At 32.4% G+C, this 25,904-nt stretch overlaps 1 protein-coding gene across 3 annotated transcripts in view; it reads left to right on the forward strand.

The window, feature by feature from the left end:
• The window catches only part of LOC112688627, a 144,372-nt gene that overhangs the window by 92,820 nt on the left and 25,648 nt on the right, over positions 1–25,904 (forward strand). For all 3 annotated transcript variants that reach the window (XM_025561911.1, XM_025561912.1, XM_025561913.1), the window contains exon 3: positions 16,271–17,205. In XM_025561911.1, coding sequence (XP_025417696.1) covers positions 16,271–17,205 — 935 coding nt within the window. The remainder of the gene's footprint in view (positions 1–16,270; positions 17,206–25,904) is intronic.

A 25,904-nucleotide genomic window follows, 5' to 3' on the forward strand; every position in this document is an offset into this window, starting at 1 on the left:
AAATTACGAAATTCACAAACATTGCAAGCAAGTACGCGTTAATTAAACTTTCGATAACACTAGCTAAAAAGAGCGATGAATAATAACTCCAACTTGCGACATGTGCAAGGAAACTCTCTAAATCGATCACATTGTCACCAAGTGCCCAAAATACGCCGAAATACAAAGAATCTTTACCACCAACTCAACTTTTCTCAAGCAATCACTCAACGAAGAAAATACTGAAGTATTTTACCAATTATTCAATAATATAGACTTTAACAGAAAAAATTAAATAACTGTAAACAATGTATCTCTACCAACCTCATAACCCCTCAATTTGTATTATATGGAGGATAATAACCTTTGTTGTTGAAGCCTTAACCATAATATAAAAAATAATAATAATAATAATAATTAACTACAAGTATAATATCAATTATAAATGTAAATAAAATTCTTTCAGATTTTTTGCACTTTGTTATTTATCTGTTTACGTGAATAATACGGATTTGTAGAGTATTGCATAGCAGCAAGATATTCTTCTTGAATGTGAGATTACATATGTAATGCAATTTTAAGAACTTTAAATCGCTCTCGGATAAAGAGTTTTGTATATTATGTTTTTTAAACTGTGTTTTGAAATGTCTACAAAGACTAAGGAATAGCGATATCAATTTTGTAATAAATATATCTTAATATTTTTCAATAATAGTAAGATTAATGGTGAATACTGTCCCATTGAAATTCATCAAGCCGTTTACTCGGAATCTATTATAGTTTTTGGTACTAAGCGGTACGTAGCTAATATTAAATATTACATTTCTTCACATTTCCAGTTGAAAATATAACGTATCGTTTGTTCGTCATAATTTTGAATTTCTGTTTTATTTTAAACGTTTGGGTCAGAAAAAGAAAAAAATAATCAAATATAGTTAGTAAATTATGAACAGACCAAAAACGGTAATAATTATAAAACGTTTGAATATAGGCAAATATTAAAAAATATTCAAAACGGTAGTAATATTTTTTTTCAAATAAAAAAAAATTGAATTACGAAGATTCTCGCGTGTCTGTATCCGCAATTTTAAGAATCTCATGAAATCGAGAAAATACGTGATAGTAATAACAGAGCACTAGAACGACGTAGCCCGCGGATATTTAAAAGTACATTAAAAAGACGAGCTTTTTACGATTAGATCATCACCATATTGCAAAAAACCGTATCAATCAGAAATTCAAGTATAAAAATGCACGAACGTAACAGTCAAGAGGTTTTTTTCTTCCGAATTCGATTTCGTTGCCTTCGTATTACAGTCCTCTTAATGGATGGAACAATACAACGTGTAGTGGAGATCGTAATATTTTTTTATAATAATTCGGTGGTCGATCGATGACAATGAGTGTCATCATAAGTGACGACGACAAATAATACCGAGCAGTCCAGTGGGCATTAATAATGTCATCACGTATTGTACGTACTCGCTATAGGGATTTTTTTTATTAATATTAATAATTAGCGTTTATTTATTTATTTTTTGATTTTTAAGTTGTTCACGGCGCTCCGATACGGGACCAAGTACAACAGGACGAACAGTACTTGTATTCGAGCGATAGGTGAACTTAACAAAAAAAATTAAAAATAAAAAATCGCCTTTCGTTGGGTTTGGTCGAAGCTTACGAAAACACGTATCCGCTGCAATTACGACGATATTATGCGCTGCGGATTGTCTCGGATGACCAGTGCGGTAAGGCACATGGCGCGTATGCAGTAGCGTTCCTTGCGCGTTACGCGTCCGCGGACCAACGTTGCCGCGTGCATTGTACGTACGAAGGTCCGTCTGCGGTTGCACGTCCAGAGGTGCCGGTCAGTCGGAAAACGACGCGCTCACCGTTGGCAGTGGCAGCGGCGACGGGGTGGGGCACCGAGAAATGTAAAATAGGTACATCGTGAGGGGCGCGGCGCAGGAATCAATGTTATTGCGAACGCGTTTCGGCAACGGTGCGGATGACTGCAGCGCCGTGTGCGAATAAATTCCCAGCCGCCGACTGGACGCGGTCGGGAGAAGAGAACTCGGAGAAAAATAGAAGGAGCGAGAGAGAAAGAGAGGGGGAGGTAAACAGAACGAGAGAGAGATAGAGAAGGGGTGAGAGAGAGAGGAAGAGGGAGGGAGGGAGAATGAGAAAGAGAGAAAGAAAGTGGGAGAGGGAGAAAGATAGATTGGGGGGGAAGGAAGAGGTTTGATTAAAACGAAAGGGATGAAAACGACACATCGTCGTCGTAGTGCTTGCAGACGCGGCAAAACGCATTATTTAACGCGGCGGACACACAAACGTTTGCAATACAGAATGGTGTTCGTCTGTCGGTTAATCCGTTTTGGCGCCCCTTCGGTTGTTCCTGCCTCGAAACACGCTCCGACACCCATGCCGCCTGCGGCCCTGTTACGGCTGCTGCGTGCTCCTTGAATACAGAGTGTAATATATTTTGTACGGGATAGGCGAGACAACACGTAGTCAACGGACAATCATCACGTGCACAATATCTGTGGACGTATTGTTAACGTATTAGCGCGGGCACCTTCCCTGCCATGCGATTATGGGTCAACTCAGCCTGTCGCTCGGACCGCCGTTGTTCAAGGCTTTGGTCCCGTTATCAGCGTGGAACTTATGAACGTGTCCCAAAATTATATCTGTGTATTGTCGTCCTAAGCGCGTCCGCCGAAAAACTATAGTCTACATGCATCCCGGATCAAAAAGTAACTGTTTCATTACACAGCACGTGTACACCAGTTATATCAGTTATATTACCGCGAGGAGGTGAACTGTATTTCATCCTGAAAATTGTTTTTTTTCCGTTTTCTTGAAAAATTATTATAATTTTCGACTGTTTATCAAGTTTTCATATTGTTGTTGTTGTTTTTTTTAATTTAAAAGTTATACATTTTAATTAAAACGGTTCGTTCACTTCTCCCGTTCGATTCTGCTCACGTGTTCGGAGGGTAGTCCAATTAATTCTATTGGACGTTCACTAGTTTCTTCTCACAGTTTTATTTTTCATGGAATTCTTAATTACTTGTCTTACCATATTGCCTCTGGAATCAATTTCACGGTCATGATTTAAATGACTGTGAAAAATTGTCTTTCCACTCGTATTTTTACGCGGTACAACCGTTGCACGGCATCTTTTAACGATTTATGAAATATCGTTTTAAAACCGTTAGGTTATAATTAACATTTCCTTCCTGTATCGGCCGTGTTGACTGATCTTCTTGTTTGGCAACATCGGTTTAAGATCAGTGCCATAACCAAACTACCCGAGGTCCGCGGGCTTATCAAAATCTTGAGGTCTCTTATCGTTGTACGTTTTTGAGCATTTGACCTTTTGAGGCCCCATAATATGGTACGGTGACCCGGAGCCTGCGTGCAATGCACGCTCTACACACCCGGTCGTTGCACCATTGATGTAAGGTAAAATTAGTCGCAATGCGACTCAAAAACGTCACGTACACATTCTTACGGGCGCACTTGTAACTCGTTGACAATCGGAATATTATCCCGCGAATATCTGTGCGATAACATTGCCGACCCACTCGAGCTGAAGATACAATTTGATAAACGGACGCACTCGGGCGACGTCCCGATCGGGTGTGCATACGTGCTCTCGCACGATCGGACCTTAAATCGATAACCATCGTTGCGGTGCTCGTGCGATAAAAATGTTTCACCTCGGACGATCAACCCTCGGACTACCGCACCGGAGTGCGGTGAACGTCACAATCGGAACACCAGTTGGAATACCGGCGAATACCGAAACACATAACATACGCGTGCACCGATAGAGCTTCAATCGTTCGATTAGAAACAATCGGGTCGGGGGGAATCATTCCGAAATTAATTTCTAAACGGTACGGCCAATAACCGTTCCACACGTGCCGTTCGTTCGAAACGTAACCCCGTGGCGCGGTCTCGCACGTGCCCCGGTCGAAAGACGCCGCCGCGACGCAAATGTTCCGCCGGACAAACGCGTTCGGCCGGCGTACCGAGTGCACCGGGCCGGTGCCTAGCAACGTCCGGCCCGCGTACCGTTGTTTACGTTTGTTTGCCGCACGGCTGTAGTATCCGCGGCGACGCTAGTGCATTGTAACCGTTAATTTTAACGCCGCGTCACTTGCTCCTCGCGACGCGCTGCTACGTTCTTATCTAGATAACCAATCGTTGTATTGCGCGCGCGTTGTTCGTGATCGCGTGACGGAGGAACGCGTACGAGTGAAAAATACGTAAACGCCAGATCGATCATATCATGGAGGGTGCAACAAGTAGCGGTAGTTTGCGGTCGTCGTCCAATCGTGGCAGGAAACCGTGGGCACGGCATAACGCGCGGAACCGGAGCCAGAGAAGTCAGAGCGCCGCGGACGCCGCATCGTCGTCGTCGTCCGCGCGGCCGCCGCATAGATCCGCGGCCGCCATACCGTCCCGGGAAATCGCGGACGACATCCAGTCGGTGTCGGACTCGGTGCGGAACGCGCTCCAGTGCCCCGTGTGCCTGGAGATGTCCGCGTACATAACGACGTGCTGCCAGAACGGGCACACCACGTGCAACGAGTGCTCGTACACGATCGCGCGCATGCGCCCGATGTCGCCCATGCGGTGTCCGCTGTGCCGGTCGCGTAACACGCGGTCCGCGTCGCCGTCGAGGGCCACGCGCAACCGTCGGCTCCTGAACGCGCAGCCGCCGCCGGCCGTCCGCAAGCTGATCGAAGTGATGCACAACACCCGGGTGGCGTGCGCGTACCGGCCCCGCGGATGCCAGTACCTCACTTACGTGTCGTACGTCGCCGAGCACGAATCTATGTGCTCGTACGCGCCGCACGTCCGGTGCATGGTGGTCTGGTGCCGTTGGACGGGCGCGTACTCGGACACGTTCAGGCACGTGGCGTCCAAGCACGAGTACTCCGCGTACGACGTCACGGTAAATAAACGTACGCGTGTCCACGTCCGCTCGCCCCGAGCACGGGGGTCGGTATAAATGCGTTGGTGGTTCACTCGAGTCGAGCCAATGGTTTTAGCGACCAACCGTTCTACCGCGCTCGCTCGTCCACACATGTCCGACCACCAACTGACTACTAGACCGTTTTAGTGTCCACTCTATTCTCGACGCACCTGTAACTCAAGACCAACAAGTACTTTGTTCCCAACGTGCAATCGAATAACGTTAGATTTTATACTGTGTGCGTTCAAAATATCCGATTCAGTAACTATTGATTTTGGTCTACACCCGCCATCAAGAAAATGTTTCACAATTCATTCAAATCACATGCATGCTCTATAGCAGCGGTTCCCAACCTTTTTTCCGCGGTGCCATTTTTTGGATCCAATTTAACCACGGTGCCCCTGCTGTGAATAATATTAAAGACAGAACACAAAAAAAAAAATACTTATTGATAACCAATTTTATTAATTTTATTGAAATTCAACTTAATTATAAATGAATGCATTTTTAAACTTAAAAAATAAATAAATAAAAACTAATGTTATCATGATTATAATCATTGTATAAAAATATTATAAGGTAAAAATGAGAATATCCGAATATACAATAGAAAATATTAAATTATTTGCTATAAGTTTTTACGAAAACAATAAGAAAAACAATTTTATGCATTTTAACTATGTGTTATGAACCGTAGACCACGGTGTCCTTAGAAAGTGGTCGGGGTGCCCCTAGGGCACCGCAGTGCGCAGTTTGGGAACCGCTGCTCTATAGACAAATATGTCAGTCATCAATTATCACTGCACTGTGAATAGTAATTGTTTACTGTCAGACTTTTGGCCAGTGAAAAGTCTTGCGTCGAGAAAAAAAACATTATACAATAATATATTTTCATCGATAAAAAAAAAAAACAGAAAAATTTTTAAAAATTTAAGGGCTATACGGGTAAAATGTGTACCGAATTTGCCTGCGTATTACTTGAATTGTGTCTAAACGTTGAATATTAAACGGAAATCTCTTCTGGCAGCAGCCAACCTACTAATAACAACCTTTTTGCCTGCGACGGGGCGAAATGACGGGGACAGGGAGATGGGCACCGACCGTCATACTCGTGGCTTTTCTGATAACAGGAAAACCGGTTCAGGATGCCGGACCTGACGTTCGGGCTGAGGGGATCCATGCGTCGCATGTATCTGATCCGAAACACCCGGGACGACAACCAGCTGTATTGGATGGCCGTGGCCAAGACCATGGATGACAACACCCAGGTGTCGCTAATGAAAGTGGCGGACCCGTCCACGCCACCGCACCTGTCGCCTTTGACGCCAGACATGATATTCCGCGTGAAGTCGATCAACTATAACGGCTGGTACCAGCTGCGGGGTCGGCAGCGGTCGGTTACCTGGGACCGGACAGTGCTCGGCCGACAGGTGTATGCACTGGAACAGGGCGCGAACCGGGAAGAGACCTTGTCGATGATCAGTTCACCACCATGGTGCATCGTATCCGTGTTCAGAGACCACAGGTACGACGTGGTCATCTCGTGGAACCATATAAGAAAGGATCGTTGGTGGTAGATATGTTTGCACTTCGTTTATGCATCGAGCACGGCGGCTCGGTGTCCATCAGCTCACCCACCCGTCGCAACACCCTTTCTTTACCCCTACTACCACTTACAACCTCGTCGGTAGACGTGTGGATCGGAAAATTTTCGTCGCGGAACAAAACCGCACGTCCCAATCTTGTCTCCGCCGCCGCCCATGTCATCGCAGTCGCCGTCGCCGTCTCACCGTGCAAGACGATTTAATTTCAAATGTTACTGAAAGTTTTTAATTTACACCAATAAAATGTATTCTTATTTACTTATAACTAGCATTACTTAGCTAAGTGTACGACACCACACGTACATCCGCCGTGTCCAGTGCCGGTGCGATACGGATTTGTTTTTTTTTTTTTTTTTAATTTGCCACTTCTTCACAACCCGTGAACGGATGGATGACTAATAGTGGATGGTATCGTGTTACAAAATGTTTACTGCTAATTTCAAATTTTCTCGATTTGAATTATACATTGTTTGTATAATATTTTATACAACACTACAAAAGAGATCGATTTAATTTGGACTGAGCTGGGATCCGACCTCATGGATGCAACTAGGCATATAACCCCAATCAAATACTTCTGTAGTGCTCCTAAACGAAAACTAATAAGTCTTAAATTGTTATTCACATTTGTAGTGATTTTACTTAGTTTATGAAATAATTATTAAGTTATAAATATAGCTCATATTTCAATGTACAACAAATAACATTAAAAATACAATATTTTTTGAAAAAAGCATATTTATTTTTATAAAAAGCATGATCAAAAATAAACTTAAAACAGGTAAAAGGTTAATGGAAAACATTGAAATATTGTTTTAAATTAAAAATAAATGAACAACCATGCATATATAGTTTGATATTCAGTTGAATCTATTATCAGATAAAATGTTTTTATACATCGAAAACAAACACTCTACATTTACTGAAGTGATTGGTGCATACTTCATACAAGCTGTGTTTTATTTAAATAAAACCCATGATTATCAATATTTGATGAAACACCCCATAGTATGTTGTTACTGTCTTGTAATTGTTTTCAGCCCTTGTTTTTTCAAAGAATACTATTTAATTTACCCAACATTTTTAATTGTCGAAATTATCGATGTTTTAGATGTAGTGAATGTAGGACGATAACTATCGACAGTAACATTACAATCATCCAAACATTTTATTAATTTTATAATGAACCCGATAATTGAAAACAAAAAATAACCCGATCACTGTAGTCCGTATTTCGTGTTGTTCAAAAAACTGAAAACTGTACCTCTTGTCGTATATAATTGTGAAGCATATTTTTACATTTCTTTTTAATTAAATTAATTTTTTTATTATCATAGCCAGTGGCATATTCGCGAGGGAGGTGTTGGGATTTTCCACTCCCACCCAAGAGAATTTTCAGACCTCAAATTTTTAAATTTTGATCAATTTGAAGTTTATTAATTTTATAAATTCGAATAAAGAAAACATTTAAAGCTTATAAATTGTATTAATCTTTTAAAAACTAATAGGGTATGGTATACCCTGGTATGTTAATATAGGTGTTTTAAACTGTGCAAGTCAAAATACATTATACACTTCACATGCCTATTGCAGTAGTTTGTTAAAAATTGTTCTCCACTTATTGTGGAGATAGTTGAATGAAGATTTGTATTATTACTATATCTACTATTAAATAGTAAAAAATCTTATTCTATCGATTATTTTTCTTGAAAATCTAATAATGATTGGATATTCTTGATAGTCAAATTTCAACAAGAAAATAAGAAAACAGATAAAAATTTAATTTTGATAATTTTATGCTGATTTATTAAAAAAAAAATAATTAGGATGACACCCCTCCCTAAAAAATTGTTTTTAAATATGTCACTGATCATAACACAATTAACATTGTAAAATTCCATAACTGGAAAATTGACAAAAATCAATAAAAAAAATGTATCTTTTATATGACATACATTTTTTTATTAATCTTTTATATGACATAAATAAAAAAAAAACATTTGCTTTAAATTTGGAGCCCTATTTATCAATTTAGATAATTCAGTATGGAGTTATGAGTACAACACAAAAACCAAAGTGCGAGGCGCAAAGACAAAATCAGCAAAAGTAGTATCACGTAGCCGATGACGGTGTCAATATGATTCTAGACACACCCCACAATTTTTAGCCCCCTTCCCTGTATGGCCACCTAAAGTTTAAGTGTATTTAGTTCAAATTCATAACTGCGTATAATTGTTATAGGTTTACAATGAATCATAATCAGTCATTAAATTTATCATAAATTTTATAAAACTACGGCCACACTAAATTAGTCCAAAATATTGTAATATAATAATTATGAAGCATTAATTCAATTATTGAAGCATTCAAGCATTGATCTTAGAATCCATAGATAAGCCATTGTATTGTTTAAAATTCACTTACGGAAGTACAACCACTAAACATCGCTGTTTCCACCGAACTTGATAAAAATTTTCTTTCAACAATAGTAGAAAAATTTGGAAAACTGTTGTTTCTATTGTTTAAAACCTATTTTTATCTAATTGGAACGCAAACCATTATATCGACGTCGAGTGGCTGCGTCCACATAGGCACTACTTCCACTTTGACATTAAAATGTCATGTTAACAAACTTTAAAATCCATGGTGTAACTATAGACCTATTATTCAGTTGATCAAAACCTTTAGTAGGTAGAAGTGTTGGTTATATCCTTAAGGAAATTAGTAAAATGGTGGTGCAAACACAATCCCTGCCGGTCGGTGTTTTGATATTCTCAGTACCTGCAATATATATGCTCTAAATGTGCCTGTGGACTTGGGGTGGATGTTCGTAACTTATAACTACTTTGTCGAAAGACAGACTTCGCGTCGCCACTGTGACCGGATCCATACATAAATTTATTGTTATATTATATATACTGTTGATATCGTATACCTGCAACATCACATAGAGTGGGAAATCATCCCGAAACGCTTTTATAGAACTCCGCCCACCCCGGACCCATGACGCGTACTAATAACATTGTAAACATTGTGTATTATTATTACTATTATGTTTATTATTAAACAGCCGCCGCATTGTTCGACGCATACGGAAATGTAATTTGTTGAAGGCGTCGTGCAGGTACATAATAATACTATTATAATATCATCTGCTGTGCTCTACGCTCGCGCATTTGATCATAGAATATTTAAAAGTGTGCGCAAGACGTTTGCTGGGACTAATGTACAAGTATTGATTGATCGTAATTCAATATTCGATCGACGAGATCGTCGCAGAAACTTTATCGAAACAATGTCACCGCAAAACACGATTTCAACGCCATCGACGGTGTTATCTTAACGAATTTTTGTTCCGATTAAGGTACATGTGCGCCTACCCACGTTAAACCCTGTTTGAAGTTCACATGATTCGTCGTCTTAAACTTCTGATTATAATATTTTACACACACGTTGTCTTAACTCTTAAGAACGTTTTCATCTTTTAACTTTCCATTTGGCTCTGCGCATTCGTTAACAAATTCCACGTTTATGGTGCGGATTCAGATAAGAGATAGACAGTATTTATATTCTCAGGTGTTTTCCGAAAAAATATTCTATCTACTTTATCTTAGCATTGAGCTATATTCGTCGTGTTAGTTATTATTTACGAAGAAGTGTTTTTTGAACCCGATAAAGGTGACCTGGACTTTAATGTTTTACTGAAAACATGTTTTATATGCGTTATCATGCTACTGTAGGTGTAACTAATATAATCAATTATTTGAATCTATATAACAACTAGTGAATGCCGCAAAGTATACGATGACACCATGTAACTTTAAGTAAAAAAAGTAATAATAATAACAAATAAACGAATAAGTGATCATCAATTATCCAAAATAAATTTAATTTTTCGGTTTGCTAGAATTTTTGAAGGTAAAAACGTGTTTAATAATCTAAGGTATGCCAAAGAAATGTGGCATAAAAAAAAAGATTGACACAGATAACCGAAAATGAAGTTATATTTACCAAAATCAATACATAAACCTGTACGAATATAAGTAATTATCAGTGTTTTCGTTTATTCTAGTCAATTATTTTAATTGATATTACACCTACACATAATATATATATATATATATATCACCAGCACTTTGTAGATTTTCATAGAAATGAAATAATCTGATGATGATTTTTATTGAATATATCACTTAATACAAGTTATAACGAGTAATATTCAGTATGACTAATGAAAATACAAAAGTAGAAAATATTTTAATTTTCACCAATGCCATTGCTAAAATTATTTATTTAAACGACGACAAAATGCAGTTTCAGCTTTTTAAATATTAACTTAGAACTCAAATCAAAGGTGCTATTAAAAGTTATATTTGTACCTGACTTCTATATTTTTACCCCATATGATATACATTAAAATATTTTAAATATTTATTTTATCTATTCATATAACCACAAATTAATAGAATACACAAACATAACATAGAACTTAAAGAAAAAAATGCTTTACAGTTTTTTTTTTTAATATTTAACTTAAGTATAACTCTTGAAAAACAATGCTAATACTTTTTCAAATATATGGACCGAATACTTCATATACGAGCCAAAAAATCTAATAGAGATAATAAAAGCAAATGTATTTTTATTTTTTATGCATAATGGTACTTGATTTACATTTATTTGCGATTTTATTTTTTATTGCTCAAACAAATCGCTTTGTAGTAAAAAAAATATTTTATAAGAACTAAAACAATAATTATAAATAATCATTACGGTATAAACGGTAGCTTCTCAATTTTTGGCGGCTCCAGAAATATTTGGTGACGTTTAATAATAATTACCCAGTCATTTTGATGTATCTTATATGGTTAATATTGAGAACAACCCAAATAGTGCGATAAAATAAAAAGTAAATATTATACTGAGTGAATGATTCTAATGGAAAGTGTGTAAACGAATGAAAAAAATTTAGTTAATGGCGATATTTTGGAAAATGAAGAGTCCATACACGATCAGTTTCCGTTTAGTTAATGAATTCGGCAAAAACGAAGAATATTTTTCGATTGCTTCCATATCACTGTGATACGAACGAAATTGAAACAACGTGGGTCAGCCGTAGTATACTATTTTAAGATGAACGCAATGTTTTAAAATTAATAGGCTTTGAAGACGCAGTTCTAAAGTGTTTTGGATAAATTATTCAAGTCACGTCATCAAAGAAGAGGATGTACACAAACACTTCTATCATTTATGTTTACATAGAAAATTAGTTAAGTACTTGTTGATCGGTCCGAATAATCTCAGCTAATCACTGACTCAATGGGTTGCGTAAAATGTGTATAATTATAACAAGGTACTTACTACATAGCTACGATATAATTTAATTCAACAAACATTGGGAAAATAATTAATTTAGAAATATTTTTATAATCCTCACATCATTCGTGTTATTTTATTGTTATCATTAATCAAATATTGATAAAATAATTTATGTTTTTAAAAAATATATGGAAAGGGACTGGTTAGTTTACATAAAAATTAACTTTTAATAAAAAATAAAATATAAATCCCCTATAACATCTGAATTGAACAAACAAAACACCGGGAAAATAATAAATTTAGGAATATTTTTATAACCCTTGCTTAATTTGTGTTATATATGGTTATATATGTTATTTTTTTGTTATAATTAATCAAATATTGATAAAATAATTTGTATTGAAAAAATCTATGGAAGGGGACTGTTAGTATACATGAAAATTAACTTTTAATAAAAAATAAATTCCTTTTAACGCCTGATTTTTTCTTTTTATTTGTTGCTAAAAAGCTACTGTCAAAAATATTTTGTCATAACTGTTATTCAAAATAAACAAAAATTATGTTTATTTGATACACTAACGATGTCCCAATAACAACATTTTCCAAACACTTATCATACTTAATGTCATTGATCAATAAAACGAGTTTATAAATATTTTTTATAACTTTTATATGATTAAGATAAACATTATTATTATTTCGAATTGAGCATAACTCGTTACCATTTCGGCCTAAGGAATAAAAATAAGGAAAAATTTAATACGATTAATTATAAATGTGTTTATATTTATATCATATTTTTTTAATGAATTCAATAAAAACAACTAAACACATTTCACCACAGAGAAAATTGCTATCGTAAAAATTATGCATAAATAACGATTAAGGTATGAACCACGATTTAAATTTATTTAATATAACAACGGTCAAAAATTAACTTTTTTATTTGAATTATAAGAATTGTTGAAATAAAAAGGATAGTAGTAATGGTTTAAACACATGATATAATGTCCTTCAATTCATATCGATCATCTATGTGACAGAAGTTCCACTATTTCACAACACAATCACACTTTTCTACTTTAAAATATGTCTTTGGACATTATGGTTAGTAATAGAGATATATCTACGTGTTGGATTGGATAATTTTTAATGAACTCATATAAATATTTCTGTTAAATATTAATGAATTCTAAAATTTTAATTTTTAAGATTTTATATTTGTTTCTTTGATAATACAAGTAAAAATGTATTTAATTGATTAAAAATGTAACAAAATTACGAAATATTCAAATATTCTGTGTACCATATAATATATAAATTATATCCGTTATATTAAAAATAAACTGGATTAAACACTTATTTATATGAATATACTATTACGTACTATAGTATTAGTATGTATAGTTTCTCTAACGGAAATGTATTTTTATTTCCATTTATACGAATAATTAATAAGTAGTGAATTGCTGAAAAGCTATTTTTAAAGTTAGTTGGTTTGAACCCATATTTTACATTTCTAATATATATTAATTTAATAAACTGTTATTCCTATAAACCATAATTTACTATACTAAAGAAACATCGATAAAATATAATATAATAAATACTTAATTATCATTAAGCTAATACTGTTCTGTGGATAATATCTTTGAAATAAAACCTCCGTGTAAACTGATTTTTTCATGAAAGAATTTTTCATATAATACAAAATGACCGATTTGGGAATTCACTGTGTTTGAAATTAATCCGTTACTACTAAAAACTCTTTTACATAGAGGTTTGTTTACGTTTCGGGTATAGTTCGAAAATGAATAGTCAACACATGATCCGGGTAAAGTAATCCTTACTCATATTAACAGTATAATGTGTATATTATCCATCTTAAATATGTACAATTTGTACATTACCCAATGTTTTGAAGATAAAGTATGAAGTAGAAAAAAACCAAATTAAATTAATCCGAAAATAAATTGTTTATTAAATAAATTAAGTATGTTTAAGTTATTATTTTGTTTATAAAAACATTTAAAGTATAGTTATTTATTGAAACAGTTCAAATTCGGGTGGCTTTTGGAGTTGCAGAGTATCCCCCTAAATTTACATTTACTTGTACATTTATTTATTAAACATTTTTATTTTCACAAACGTTTTTTAAAACCTTGATTACCAGAAAGAGATTGAACATTAGCTTATTCCACACAAAGATTTTTATGTAGCCGATCTTTTTAAAACATTTATTAATAGTTCATTGTGATTTATTTGTTTTTTTTTTTCCGGTTAATATCCGGTTCCTTATTTTGGATAATATCTCATAATATTTTCTGTTAAATGCACAAAATTCTCATTCTTTTCATTGCCTAATTAATTTATCAAAACTCTTATATAATTTTTCTTTTTAAGAAAATATTATGATAAATTCAATACATACATTTTGTATTAATTATATGACGAATTTCATAATATGAATAATAATATGACAATGAAAATAATTTTTGGAGGATAGTGAGAATCGCCTCCTCGTTATGTCTTCTGGGTAATGCTAAATGGTTCTTAAAAATATTATAAGAAAATTATATGTACATTTTTATCTAAGCCGAGTTTACACCTAAATTATTTTTATCTGAAAAAATCACGGGCTGAGTTTAGACCTTTTGAATATTTTTTTTCCTAGGGCCGAGTTTACAATCGCCCAAAATAAGAACGCATTAATATTTTATCAATGTAGACATTTTTAAGTGGGATATTGTATTAAAATGTTGTAATAAAAAAATACAAAATTAATGTAACTATAATAATAATATCATATGAAACACAACTTATATCATAAGTAATTTAATAATAAATCGCCAATGCATCAACAATATTACAATTTTTAATATTTCAATAAATAGCATTGCGTATTATATTATTATTATTATTATTGCGTTTACTCTGATTAGAGTATTAATAATATATGTATAATATTGTGTTTTTTTGTTGCATATGCTTTTGTTAGCTTTTGTATATATTATTATGGTTCTGTGTGCGAATAACTTTACGATAAAAGGTAGTTTAAATTCTAAGTATTGAAAGCCTATAATCCGGATTTCCCGATATAGGTGAAATAAAATGTTTAAAATATTTCTGCAGTAGCTTATAAAAATAATATGGAAAGTGGATGCGAACATTTAGTAAATATTATGTTTTCCAGGACAAGGAGAACTTGAATCTTAGTGGAATAATAAGGGATAAGTTTTTTTTTTAAAAAACTAGTGTAGGTACTTTCGAAATAATAAGTCGATGTACATGACATCATGTTAATAGGAAACATATTATAAGTCTTGGGTTGGTCGGATTTATATAGAAAGTTTTCACACGTACTCAATGCGGGTATATACATAACATAATTTTTACAAAAATAAAAAAAAATATCATTAATAATGAAAATAAAATACCCAGGGTCACATAAAATAACGCCCCATGTGATATCCCCGTTTTGAATAACAGTGATAAGAAAAAAAATCAAATAAATAATCTTATAACCCTGTTGACATAAAAATGATAAAACAATTTTTTTAAAACAATACTGTGAAATTAATATTTTAAAAGTAAACTATCAACCATTCAGTAAGTTATTTTTAATTGTAAATTATGAAATAAGATATTATAAAACGGTTATTATAATAATTAATTTCAAATTTATCATTTTATCCCATAGATGTAAAATTAATTGAGCAAATTATCAAAATAAAATAAAAATAAAGATAAACGTATAGATTATTTGTCATATGTTATTTTATACAACGTTTTCATATTAGTAGGTATTTAGTAAGACGTATTATAGATACTATTTAATATATTTCAGCCTTATTTATTTGTTCTATTATTTTTGTTATATTATTAAATTGTTACATAATAATTAACAAAACATCTAGTAATTGAATATTATATAGACTATGAATCAACAAAGCTTCGTTCTACATAATTAGAGATCTGCTTAAAATATACAGTAATAATAATTTTTATTTAAAAATATTTACAGGGGTAAAATTAATCTTCTAATTAATTAAAAAAAAAAAAATTAAATCTTATTAGAAAAAAAATATATGAACGCTAATATTTTTTTTTAGAGAGTTCTCGAACAAATTTCGAGGCTACACCTTTAGACTGCTACTCTTTACGCGTAGTTGTACGCAAATTTGGTTACAAATTTGAATTAATGACCAAATATTTTTAGTTTCGGTTAATAACGAATTTGTATTAAAACGAATCATTAAAAAAATGAAAATTTTATTTTACGTTAGGATAAGCTATTTAGAATTATTTTAGCACGACGAATGACAAGACAAATGTATTCTAAAGCATTTTTTCACAATTCTTTATTTTTTTTTCACAGGCCTACCTTCTAGAGATCCGACAGTAGCCGATGCATCAACGACCGTAGAAGACAAGGGTGAAAAACAACATGGTGTTATTCGTGGTTCTTCTTTGCCATATAATGGCATCAAAGTAGAACAGTTGGCGGTGAACACAGTGAAACGCAAAGATAAAGAAGAATTGATTGACATTAAATTTGATAATCATGAGATCGAATCGAACCCAATGAAGTATGATGCAGCCGAGGCCAATTTCGTCGAATGGAACACAAACGAACACTTTGAGATGGAAACGGACACAATTGATCCAGACGCATACGAATTATATGATTGTAATTCAAACAAATATAATCCAACTGTGGTCGAACCAAACGAGGCTAATGTAAGTGCGGTGGAATCAAACACAGATAAGCCAACTACTACGGTTGAACAAAACGAAACCGAGGCGAGCGCAGTCGAATCGAACAACGTTAAGTCAATCGCGGTCGAACAAGACGACGTTAAGCCGGGCGCTGTTGAGCAGGACAAGATCGAACCAAACGGCGTTGTTGGAGCGCAAGCGGTCGGGTCGAACGCGATCGAATCGGACGTGAGCGCATCGAAAAACATGGTCGAGGCGGGCGCGACAAAGGAATCGGAGAAACTCGTAAACGATGAGAAGTCCGTGAGCGGCGAGAGCCCGGGGAACGACAACGCGGACGCCGAGTACCGTCTGACGATGATACAGAGCGTGCGGGAGGCCGTGAACCGGATATGCGAGCAGGCCGTGGAGAGGACGGCGGCCATCGTGAACAGCGGACGCGGCCACGCGCGCGGCTTTAACGCTGGCGCGGCGGCGTCAACCGTGCGGGCCAAAAGAGACGCGGCTGACGATTCGGAGGCGGCCGATTACGCGAGCAGCGACTTCTCGCTGCCGCCGCCGCCGCCGCCGCCGCCGCATCAGTCGACGGATTCGGTGAGTGTCCCTGTCGGAAAAGCTCGTGTTGTCGGTGAATTGAATGGTCAACAGGATTTTATTTTTCGGACCCCCGCGTCATTGATTTGCAGTCAACGGGTCTTATTTTCCATTACATTAGAGCGTAATACACACGTATAACACGGGTGAACGTCTCGAATGTGGAAATGAGCTTAAAGTCAGTGGGATCACTTCAGTGATTTCCGGAGTAGGACATGCTCTTGTTAAATTGGCCATTCCACCAAAGTGCCGATTTACGTGGGGAGAGGGGGATGTCAAACCAATCCGACAGTTTAAGGATTTGTATTTCGTACGTAACGTGGATTCTTAAAACCGCACACTTTTGGTGGGTTAAAACCGCACACATTTAATAGGTTAGACCGCACAATTGTTTACATTTTTGTATCCTAAAATCGTACACTAAACGATTCGGATCATAATAATATTTTATTATTATTATTAATTATTAAAAAAAAAAAATGTTCAACGGTTTAAAATATTAATTTAAAAAAAATTTAAAAGTGTAAAATGTAACATTTTCAAAGTTTGATTGGTTGAAATTGATTGCTGACGTTTTGAAAAACTTCATACGATCTCCGTCAATTAAAAATTTATCCCAAAACTTAAACAATTAATTCTAAATATAAATTTAATTTAATTAAAAATTAAAAATATTACTATTATGTATTTATAACTTATTATTGTTTTTCAATTGAACGGACAATATATGATACTTGTACACTGTATCGATATGAATATTTCGTAAGACATCGATAACCATAAATGCAGAGGGATTTGGAGTGTGAAATTCAAAGTTTAACCCTTAGTGAAATCTTAGCTTATCATATCTTATCCGTTATTTAGCAATAAAAATAGTGTGCGGTTTTAATCCACCATAAATATAAGGGTATTTTGTTATAAAATTACCAATAGAGTGTGTGGTTTTCTACGTTTATTAACTTTTTTGGGGTCGAAATCAAAAGCGTGCGGTTTTCGAATGCAACCGTATAAGGGTGAACGTCTTATTTTTCTGATTTACAACATATCAATGGTTTTATAAAATACGTATTTATATTTTGATGATGTACCGACTTAGGTATAGCTTAACTCTAAACTGTGGTAAACGCATGAGTTACCCCTCCAACCCAAATAATACCACTGCGTAAAGTTACTCTAATTTTGCAATATAATTATTAGTCTAGTGTTGCAGTCGTGCGTATTCACCGTACAACCAGACTTCTCCGTTTTTTTATTAATGCGTTCACTTATAATAAAATACGTGCCGGTGCAGATATACGAGTGTATTTATACATAGCTAAGAATAAATCTGATATTTTATTCTACAAAAGTCAAAAAAAAAAATACCAACGAAAAATTTCCTTGTCATCACGTTTGGTTATAGTAACGATTGCCATTTCTACATTCGTCCTACATATTTATTTTCAATTGTATTGTATGGGAATTGACTGCTCCCACCCCTATTATTTATAATTGGTGTTCTAATGGTGTAAATCACCAGCGTTTCTCAACCTGTGAGTCGTAAAAAATTATTTTGAATGGTTCTTAAAAAAGATGAATGATGAATACCTACATAATTTTTATATTATTTTTTTCGACAGATAAATATAAATTCACATTTTGATCATTTAAAGTTATAAATATATTTTGTTGGTCAATATTCATGGAAAATATCGAATTTGATAAATTGTTGGTGATTAATTAACCAGTGTTTTTCTTTTTATCAATTATTATTAATAAAACAATGTTCACTTAATATCTACCCATTATTCATGTCTTGTTATAGTAATTGAAAAAAATAATGGTGCAGTTGGGGGGAAGGGGCGTACGTAATCCTCTATTGACCATATTGATCATTATACATGAAAAGGTTTCATGAAAAATTGGGTAAATTTGTTGATCAGCTGCACCCAAAGGTTGAGAACCGCTGGTCTAAATGATTGTTTGAGTTTATATAGTCATTGAAATTTAAAACATCACGATTCATTATTTGTGAGGCTTAAGACCCCGAACGAAATATGACGTTTTAATTGTTATCGTTTACCATCGAAACACTAACAACCAGGTTGACACGGTGATATCAGAATGGTATCAAACTTAATAATTTACTTCATAATTTCCTCATTCGTAAAATCGTTTAGAATGTTTAAATCGTGGGACCATGTCCAAATTACCTGTTGATGATACAGCAAATATCAAAAATTTGATGCGTGACATAATACTATAATTTATCATGCAATGAACGATGTACAATATTAGTAAACAATTAGTAAATATTCTTATAAACAAGAAATGATTTATCTATTAAATACTATTCATGTATAGTTAAAATTGGCAAAAAATAAATTGCATACAAGGTCGAATGTCTAATGATACTTTAAGTCTTCATAAAACCTATTACATATATTTATTAATTTTTTTCAAATAAAATATTTCCATCTAATCTTTTGAGTCGAACAAATATCATAAACGAGTATATCCGAGAACTTAATAATATATTGCGTATTTTTATCATAAAATCATTCTACTAGGTATTCCAGCAAAATTTAATACACAGAATATAATAAAATAATTATAAACCTATTATATTTATAAAAAATTATTTTTGCAATTTATATTTGAAAGGTAATACAATCATAATAAAATTGCATTTAAAAACTTATGATTCATAAGTTATGGCATTAAAAATAGGCATTTGATAATATTGAACTAATATTGAACATTCATTTTTATTTACCATTAATATTCACATCCCAATAATATTTCACTAAAACAAATGTTTCCTGGACGTAATCAATATACCTCTAGTATTAATATATAACTATTAAAACAAAACAATATTGACATATTTGAACCAATAATAAATTAACACAACATCATCAATATTATGTTGTTCATACATCCGCATAATAATAATTGAACGACTTAATCGACGCTGAGTTTGATGCAGCTGAAACGATTATAATAATTTTTATGACTAACAGCTTACCTATAGAAAATCATTGAACTCTAAAATTCGAATGTATTGTTAGTAATGTTTTGTTATAAATTATATTAATTATTTTATTTCACTAAAGAAATAATGATAAACTATATTTTTTAACGAGTTATTTTATTTATTATAATATCTAAATGTTTTTTCATTTGATTTTAATACATTTGCATCTTTAAAAGACAGGCTATCGTGTATTTTGATTATTTTTGATTTGACTAATCAATGACTAATTGAACAGAAAAGAATTAACAGACAAAATTAGAGTACATACCTAATATAAATTCATAAAAAAAAAAAATGGTAGAAGATACTTATTAGTCTCTCCGTAAATTATATTTACAATATGAAACGATAAAACCATTGACATTATAAACAATATTACATTATCCCATCACACTAAACAATATATAAACAATATTATATAAGGGTGTTGCACGATAAATGTATCAAATTTCAAGAGGTACTTAAACACATCAGATGCAACAAAAAAAGTCCTTATGACCATTATCGAGTTCTCAATAATAATTTTTGTGTTTTTTGATTGAACGCAAGTTTCATTCATAATATTGTTCATATCTGCTGAACCGTTAGTTCTAAAATAAATTTGAATACACAACTGAAAAGTTCATAAAACTAAGATTAAGAAAACACACTTCAAGTTTCCCACCTAATTTTTTGGATTAAAGAAATAATACAAATCTTTTAAAACTTCAAACTGTCAAAATTTTAATAAATTTCAATGTCATTTAACAACAATTAATTTCTAAGACAGGGAGGTGCAAATTTCACAAAAACTTCAAAATATTATAAGTTTTGGAACGGTATACTCCATTTTTTTATTAAACAATTTGGAAGGACCGCTATTTCACCTTTTGTGTGGAAAAACGAAAACTAATTCTAATTGATAAATAAAAAACCGCTAAAACATGGTAAACTGATGTCAATTTTATTTCATGAGATTTAAAATTAGTTTATACCAACATATAAGTTTATTACAAAAGCTGTTAAAAATGTTCACCGTTTTTCCTTAAACAAGCATGTCCTCTCTCACGTACTTTATTCCCAGTTACTCCTGTTGTCATTATTCTCCGCATTTCAATAGCAGCTTGAAAAATTATCTGCCTTAGTTCTGCTTCAGAATTTACTTCCAAATGGTAAACTTGTTCTTTGAGGTATCCCCAAACAAAAAAATCCAAAGAAGTTAAGTCTGGAGATCTCGGGAGTCATGGAATTGTGCCTCCTTTGCCGATCCAAGAAGTAAATATTTCATTTAAGTGCTGTCTCACTACTCTTGAGAAATGTGGTTGGGCCCCATCATGTTGGTAAATCATAGACTTCCTGACTTCTAAAGGTATGTCCTCAAGCAATCCAGGTAGTTCATTTTGAAGAAAATTTAGGTATGTATTTCCACCTACCGTCCGAGGAAATCCTAAAAATGGACCAATTAACACACCACCGATGACGCCCATCCATACATTGATCAAAAATCTACGTTGAAAACGTTGTTGACGTACCATGCGTGGATTTAATTTATCATTAGAGTATAATGATATCTATTATGAACATTAAACACGCCTCCTCTTGTAAGTATACTCTCATCTGTCCAAATAATACACAATAATCCACACACAAAGTGGAATAGCTGCCTCTCAAAATAATTTAATGAAAAAATAGAGTACACCGTTCCAAAGCTTATAACATTTTAAAGTTTTTGTGAAATTTGCACCTCCCTGTCTTAGAAATTAATTGTTGTTAAATGACATTGAAATTTATTAAAATGTCAACAATATGAAGTTTTAAAAGAAGTGTATTATTTCTTTAACCCAAAAAATTAGGTGGGAACCTCGAAATGTATTTTTTTTAATCCTAGTTTTATGAGCTTTTCAGTGGTGTATTCAGATTTATTTTAGAACTAACGATTCGGCAGATATGAACATTATTATGAATAAAACTTGCGTCTAATCAAAAAAACAAAAAAAATCGAAATATCTTCCTTATTGTTGAGAACTCGATAATGGTTATAAGGACTTTTTTTGTTACATTTGAGGTGTTTAAGTACCTCTTGAAGTTTGATACATTTATCGTGCAAAACCCTGTATATACAGTTCACTTTGAACAAACAATTTTTTTATTTTTTCATCATTCGATCAACTAACATTTAAAAACTGAAGATATTTTATTCAATACTAAAAATTAGAAGTCGTAGAAAAATGTTTAAAACATGGCATAACTTATACATTTCACAAATATTCTATATTATTTTTCTTTATAACCTTTAAAGGAATTTTATTCAAGTTACGTAAGTACTTAAATTTTTATCCGAAGAAATTTTAATGCAATCTTAAGTTTAAGTTTCAATTATTTAAAAAAATACATTCGGTTTATATTTCATATATTTTTGATCAAAATTGTTTTATCATTACTTTCAAATGTTCACAAATAATACTACTCACACGAAAAAAACAAGCACAGCTCAGTCGCAGAGTATTATCGATTTTATTTTTATTTTACTGCTCTATGAAATATATAATCATTTTTTCATTGATCTGAAAGAACACAACTCCCTCAGTCTATTTTCTTGGACTATAGTATTATATCAAAATCGTTATAGGGTTTGGTGAAATAACCACCCTTATTTTATATTATTAGTGTAGGTTTATAGAAACTTTCGTAGAAATGTTATCTATTGTAACAATATTATGTCCAGTAACACAATAATGTGTTGGTTTCTTTTTTAACAACTTTAGAATAATACATTTTAGATTAATGTTATACTATCTATGCCTTCAAACATCAAACTAATAATATATTTTATTTATTTTTGTGACATAAGAAACACTAAAGAGATTTAGTATAAATTAATATATACCCTTGGTTTATTTTTAAAATAGTATTTCATTTTTTTTTTTTTTTATAAACAAAGCTAGTTTATTCTTAACGATCATTTGAATAAATGAAATTGAAATAATATCCAAGAGTAAAATAAGAATAATATCAAAGGAATTAAAAAAAAAAAATGTGAAGTTTCTTTTTTAAATTTGCAGTTTATTTGTATTAGATTGAAGGCTGTAATTTCGTTTCGTTTTTAAAATGTAAATATACCCATATCAACGTATTAACTATTCTTCATTTCACAAGTATATTTTAAGTATTAAATAAATACAAATTTGTATGTATATTTATGGATTGAAGTTCACTGCAAACGAACTATAAATAAAAATAAATCAATGCATATATTTCTCTTAATGAAAAAAATTATATTACTTTACGTATAGCTATGCTGAATATAATATTTATGAGTATAAGTATAAAGATATATATTTTTTAAACTTCAAATAAAATGTATAATACCGCATATTGTTATTGCGTTCAAATTAACGTAGGACAGAAAAAAAATTCTTGAAATAGAGACTCTACGAGAATTTATTATAAATTTATTTAATTATATTAATTATATTATTTTAAAATATTATTATATTTTAAGAAAATAAATTTAAAAATGAATCTCAACTTTTTTTATTCAAACCTTAAACCAATATATGACAAATATTTCAATGTATGTTCAATGAACATTGTTCATATAACTTAAGATTACCCATGTATATACAATATCTCGTGTAGATATTCTATTTATACCAACACCATCGTATACAATTGAGCAGAATCGAATTCACCTCATCCAATACTCGTTTGGTTCCAATGGACTAGCCACTAGATTAACACACTTGTATATTCGATATCGACTCATAATATTATATTAATAACACCATACAAATACATTAAAATATACGAATATGCACTCATCTTAATATTATCTATCGGAAGATTCTCAACAGTTCTCATAACAATAACGCTGGCAAAATACGATTTACAGATTTTCGTTTGAAATGTATAATAAATTATTTTAATTTTTTTTTTTTTTTTTTGTGAGTTTTGGGTATACTATATCTTATTGTCTTGTATGATTGTAAAATGCACTCACATTGAGCAGGTAGTAAAAATAATATGGTAAATTTTTTTGTTCGGTATTTTCAGATTTTAAAATAGGTATAGTAAATAGTGCTCATAGTACAGTCAAGTCGTGGTAACTCAAACCTCGATAACTCTAAAAACTTTACAACTAAAATTTTTTTTATCCTCCTAGAAATCATCACTTCTTGTACTATAAGTCTTGTTAACTTAAATATAAAATTGTGATAAATAGCTTAGTCGAAGTATATCTGGATATTTTCGTAAGCACATTATATTTAATCTATTTGTCTGCAAAATAAATATAATATATCAAATAATACATAACTCGGATCCAATTTTCATATATATTCCACCCTATAAAACTGAACCAAACAAAAAATATTTTTAACAACTTAAAATACTTAATATACCCACTCATAATATTTAATAAAAAAAAAAAAAATGAATTTTGGAGGACAGTGATCGCCTTCTCGTTGTGTCCTCAGGAAAATTCTAAACGGTAATTATAAAAATGATATATCTACTGGGCGCAATTCACTATATATGTATGTGAACCTAAAATATATAGAGCTAAATTTACTCTGTGTAAATTTATACCTAAAATTGATTGGGCGCAGTTTACATTTTTATCCCTTCGTCAAGCGCAATTCATGCTTGTCCATTATCTCTCCTGTAACGTAACTACTGCGATAGTTTAACCTTTGGTGTTGAATCGTTAACGTTCTAAAATTATTAATGCTTCATCATCGAAAGTTTGTACTTAAGAACTCTGAATTACTAAAAGATGATTGAACTACAAGTGTACCAAGTAATTTACCCTTTATCTCGGTATAACTTTTAATACAATTATCCTTTTGTTAAGTTACTACCGATATAGTTTATGCATATACTAAGCTTCGAACTCGTTTCTTAATGTTTCTAAATAGTGAAATCATAGTGATTACTACTAGTCTATGTACTTAAATGTTAAACATATTTTCATTTGACGAACGGCAAAACGTAAATACGAGTAAATTATATAGATGTGTATTGTATCTAATACAATTACATAAGCACTGAAAAAATCTTTGATATTATTTTATCAATTTTTAAAAATCCATACTAGTTATAAAGAACTATAAAGTTAAAAAATAAAGTTTTTCACGTAATTTATTTAAAAATATTAAGTTTTTTGTGTCCGTTTCCATTCCAATGTATTATTCAATGGTTATATTATTATTTTCTTCTTTTTCTCTTTCGCCTTTTTCTCAACTATTTGGGATCGGTGACCAAACAGATTCAATGATTATATTATTATGAAATCCAAATTTGAAAATAAATAAAATAATAAATTAATAATATCAGTCAACAAAAATGAATTCGAATCAAACCTTTTTTATAAATAATATAAATAATAACAGAATACAATATACATATAGAATTATAATCTCTATTTATGAAAATAATCAGTTATATTCTATTAATATATCATACTTCAAACTTTAAATAACTTTTAATAAATACCGTTAAACATTATTTCCAGTTTTTTTTTCAGTGTTTTCTTTTTATTAGAAAATCTACTGGTTTAATTAAAAATAAAATACCCAAGTAAAATATTATTAAAGTTAAATTTTCCAACCAATTATAAACAATAAGAGTGATTTTATGCTGAATCGCTGTATCCGAAATTCTTAAAATTATAAAGTCTTATTCAAAAAAGAAATAACCTAAAACA

Source organism: Sipha flava, unplaced genomic scaffold, assembly GCF_003268045.1.
Source record: "Sipha flava isolate LNK unplaced genomic scaffold, YSA_version1 3_pilon_pilon, whole genome shotgun sequence".
Lineage (NCBI taxonomy): Eukaryota > Metazoa > Arthropoda > Insecta > Hemiptera > Aphididae > Sipha > Sipha flava.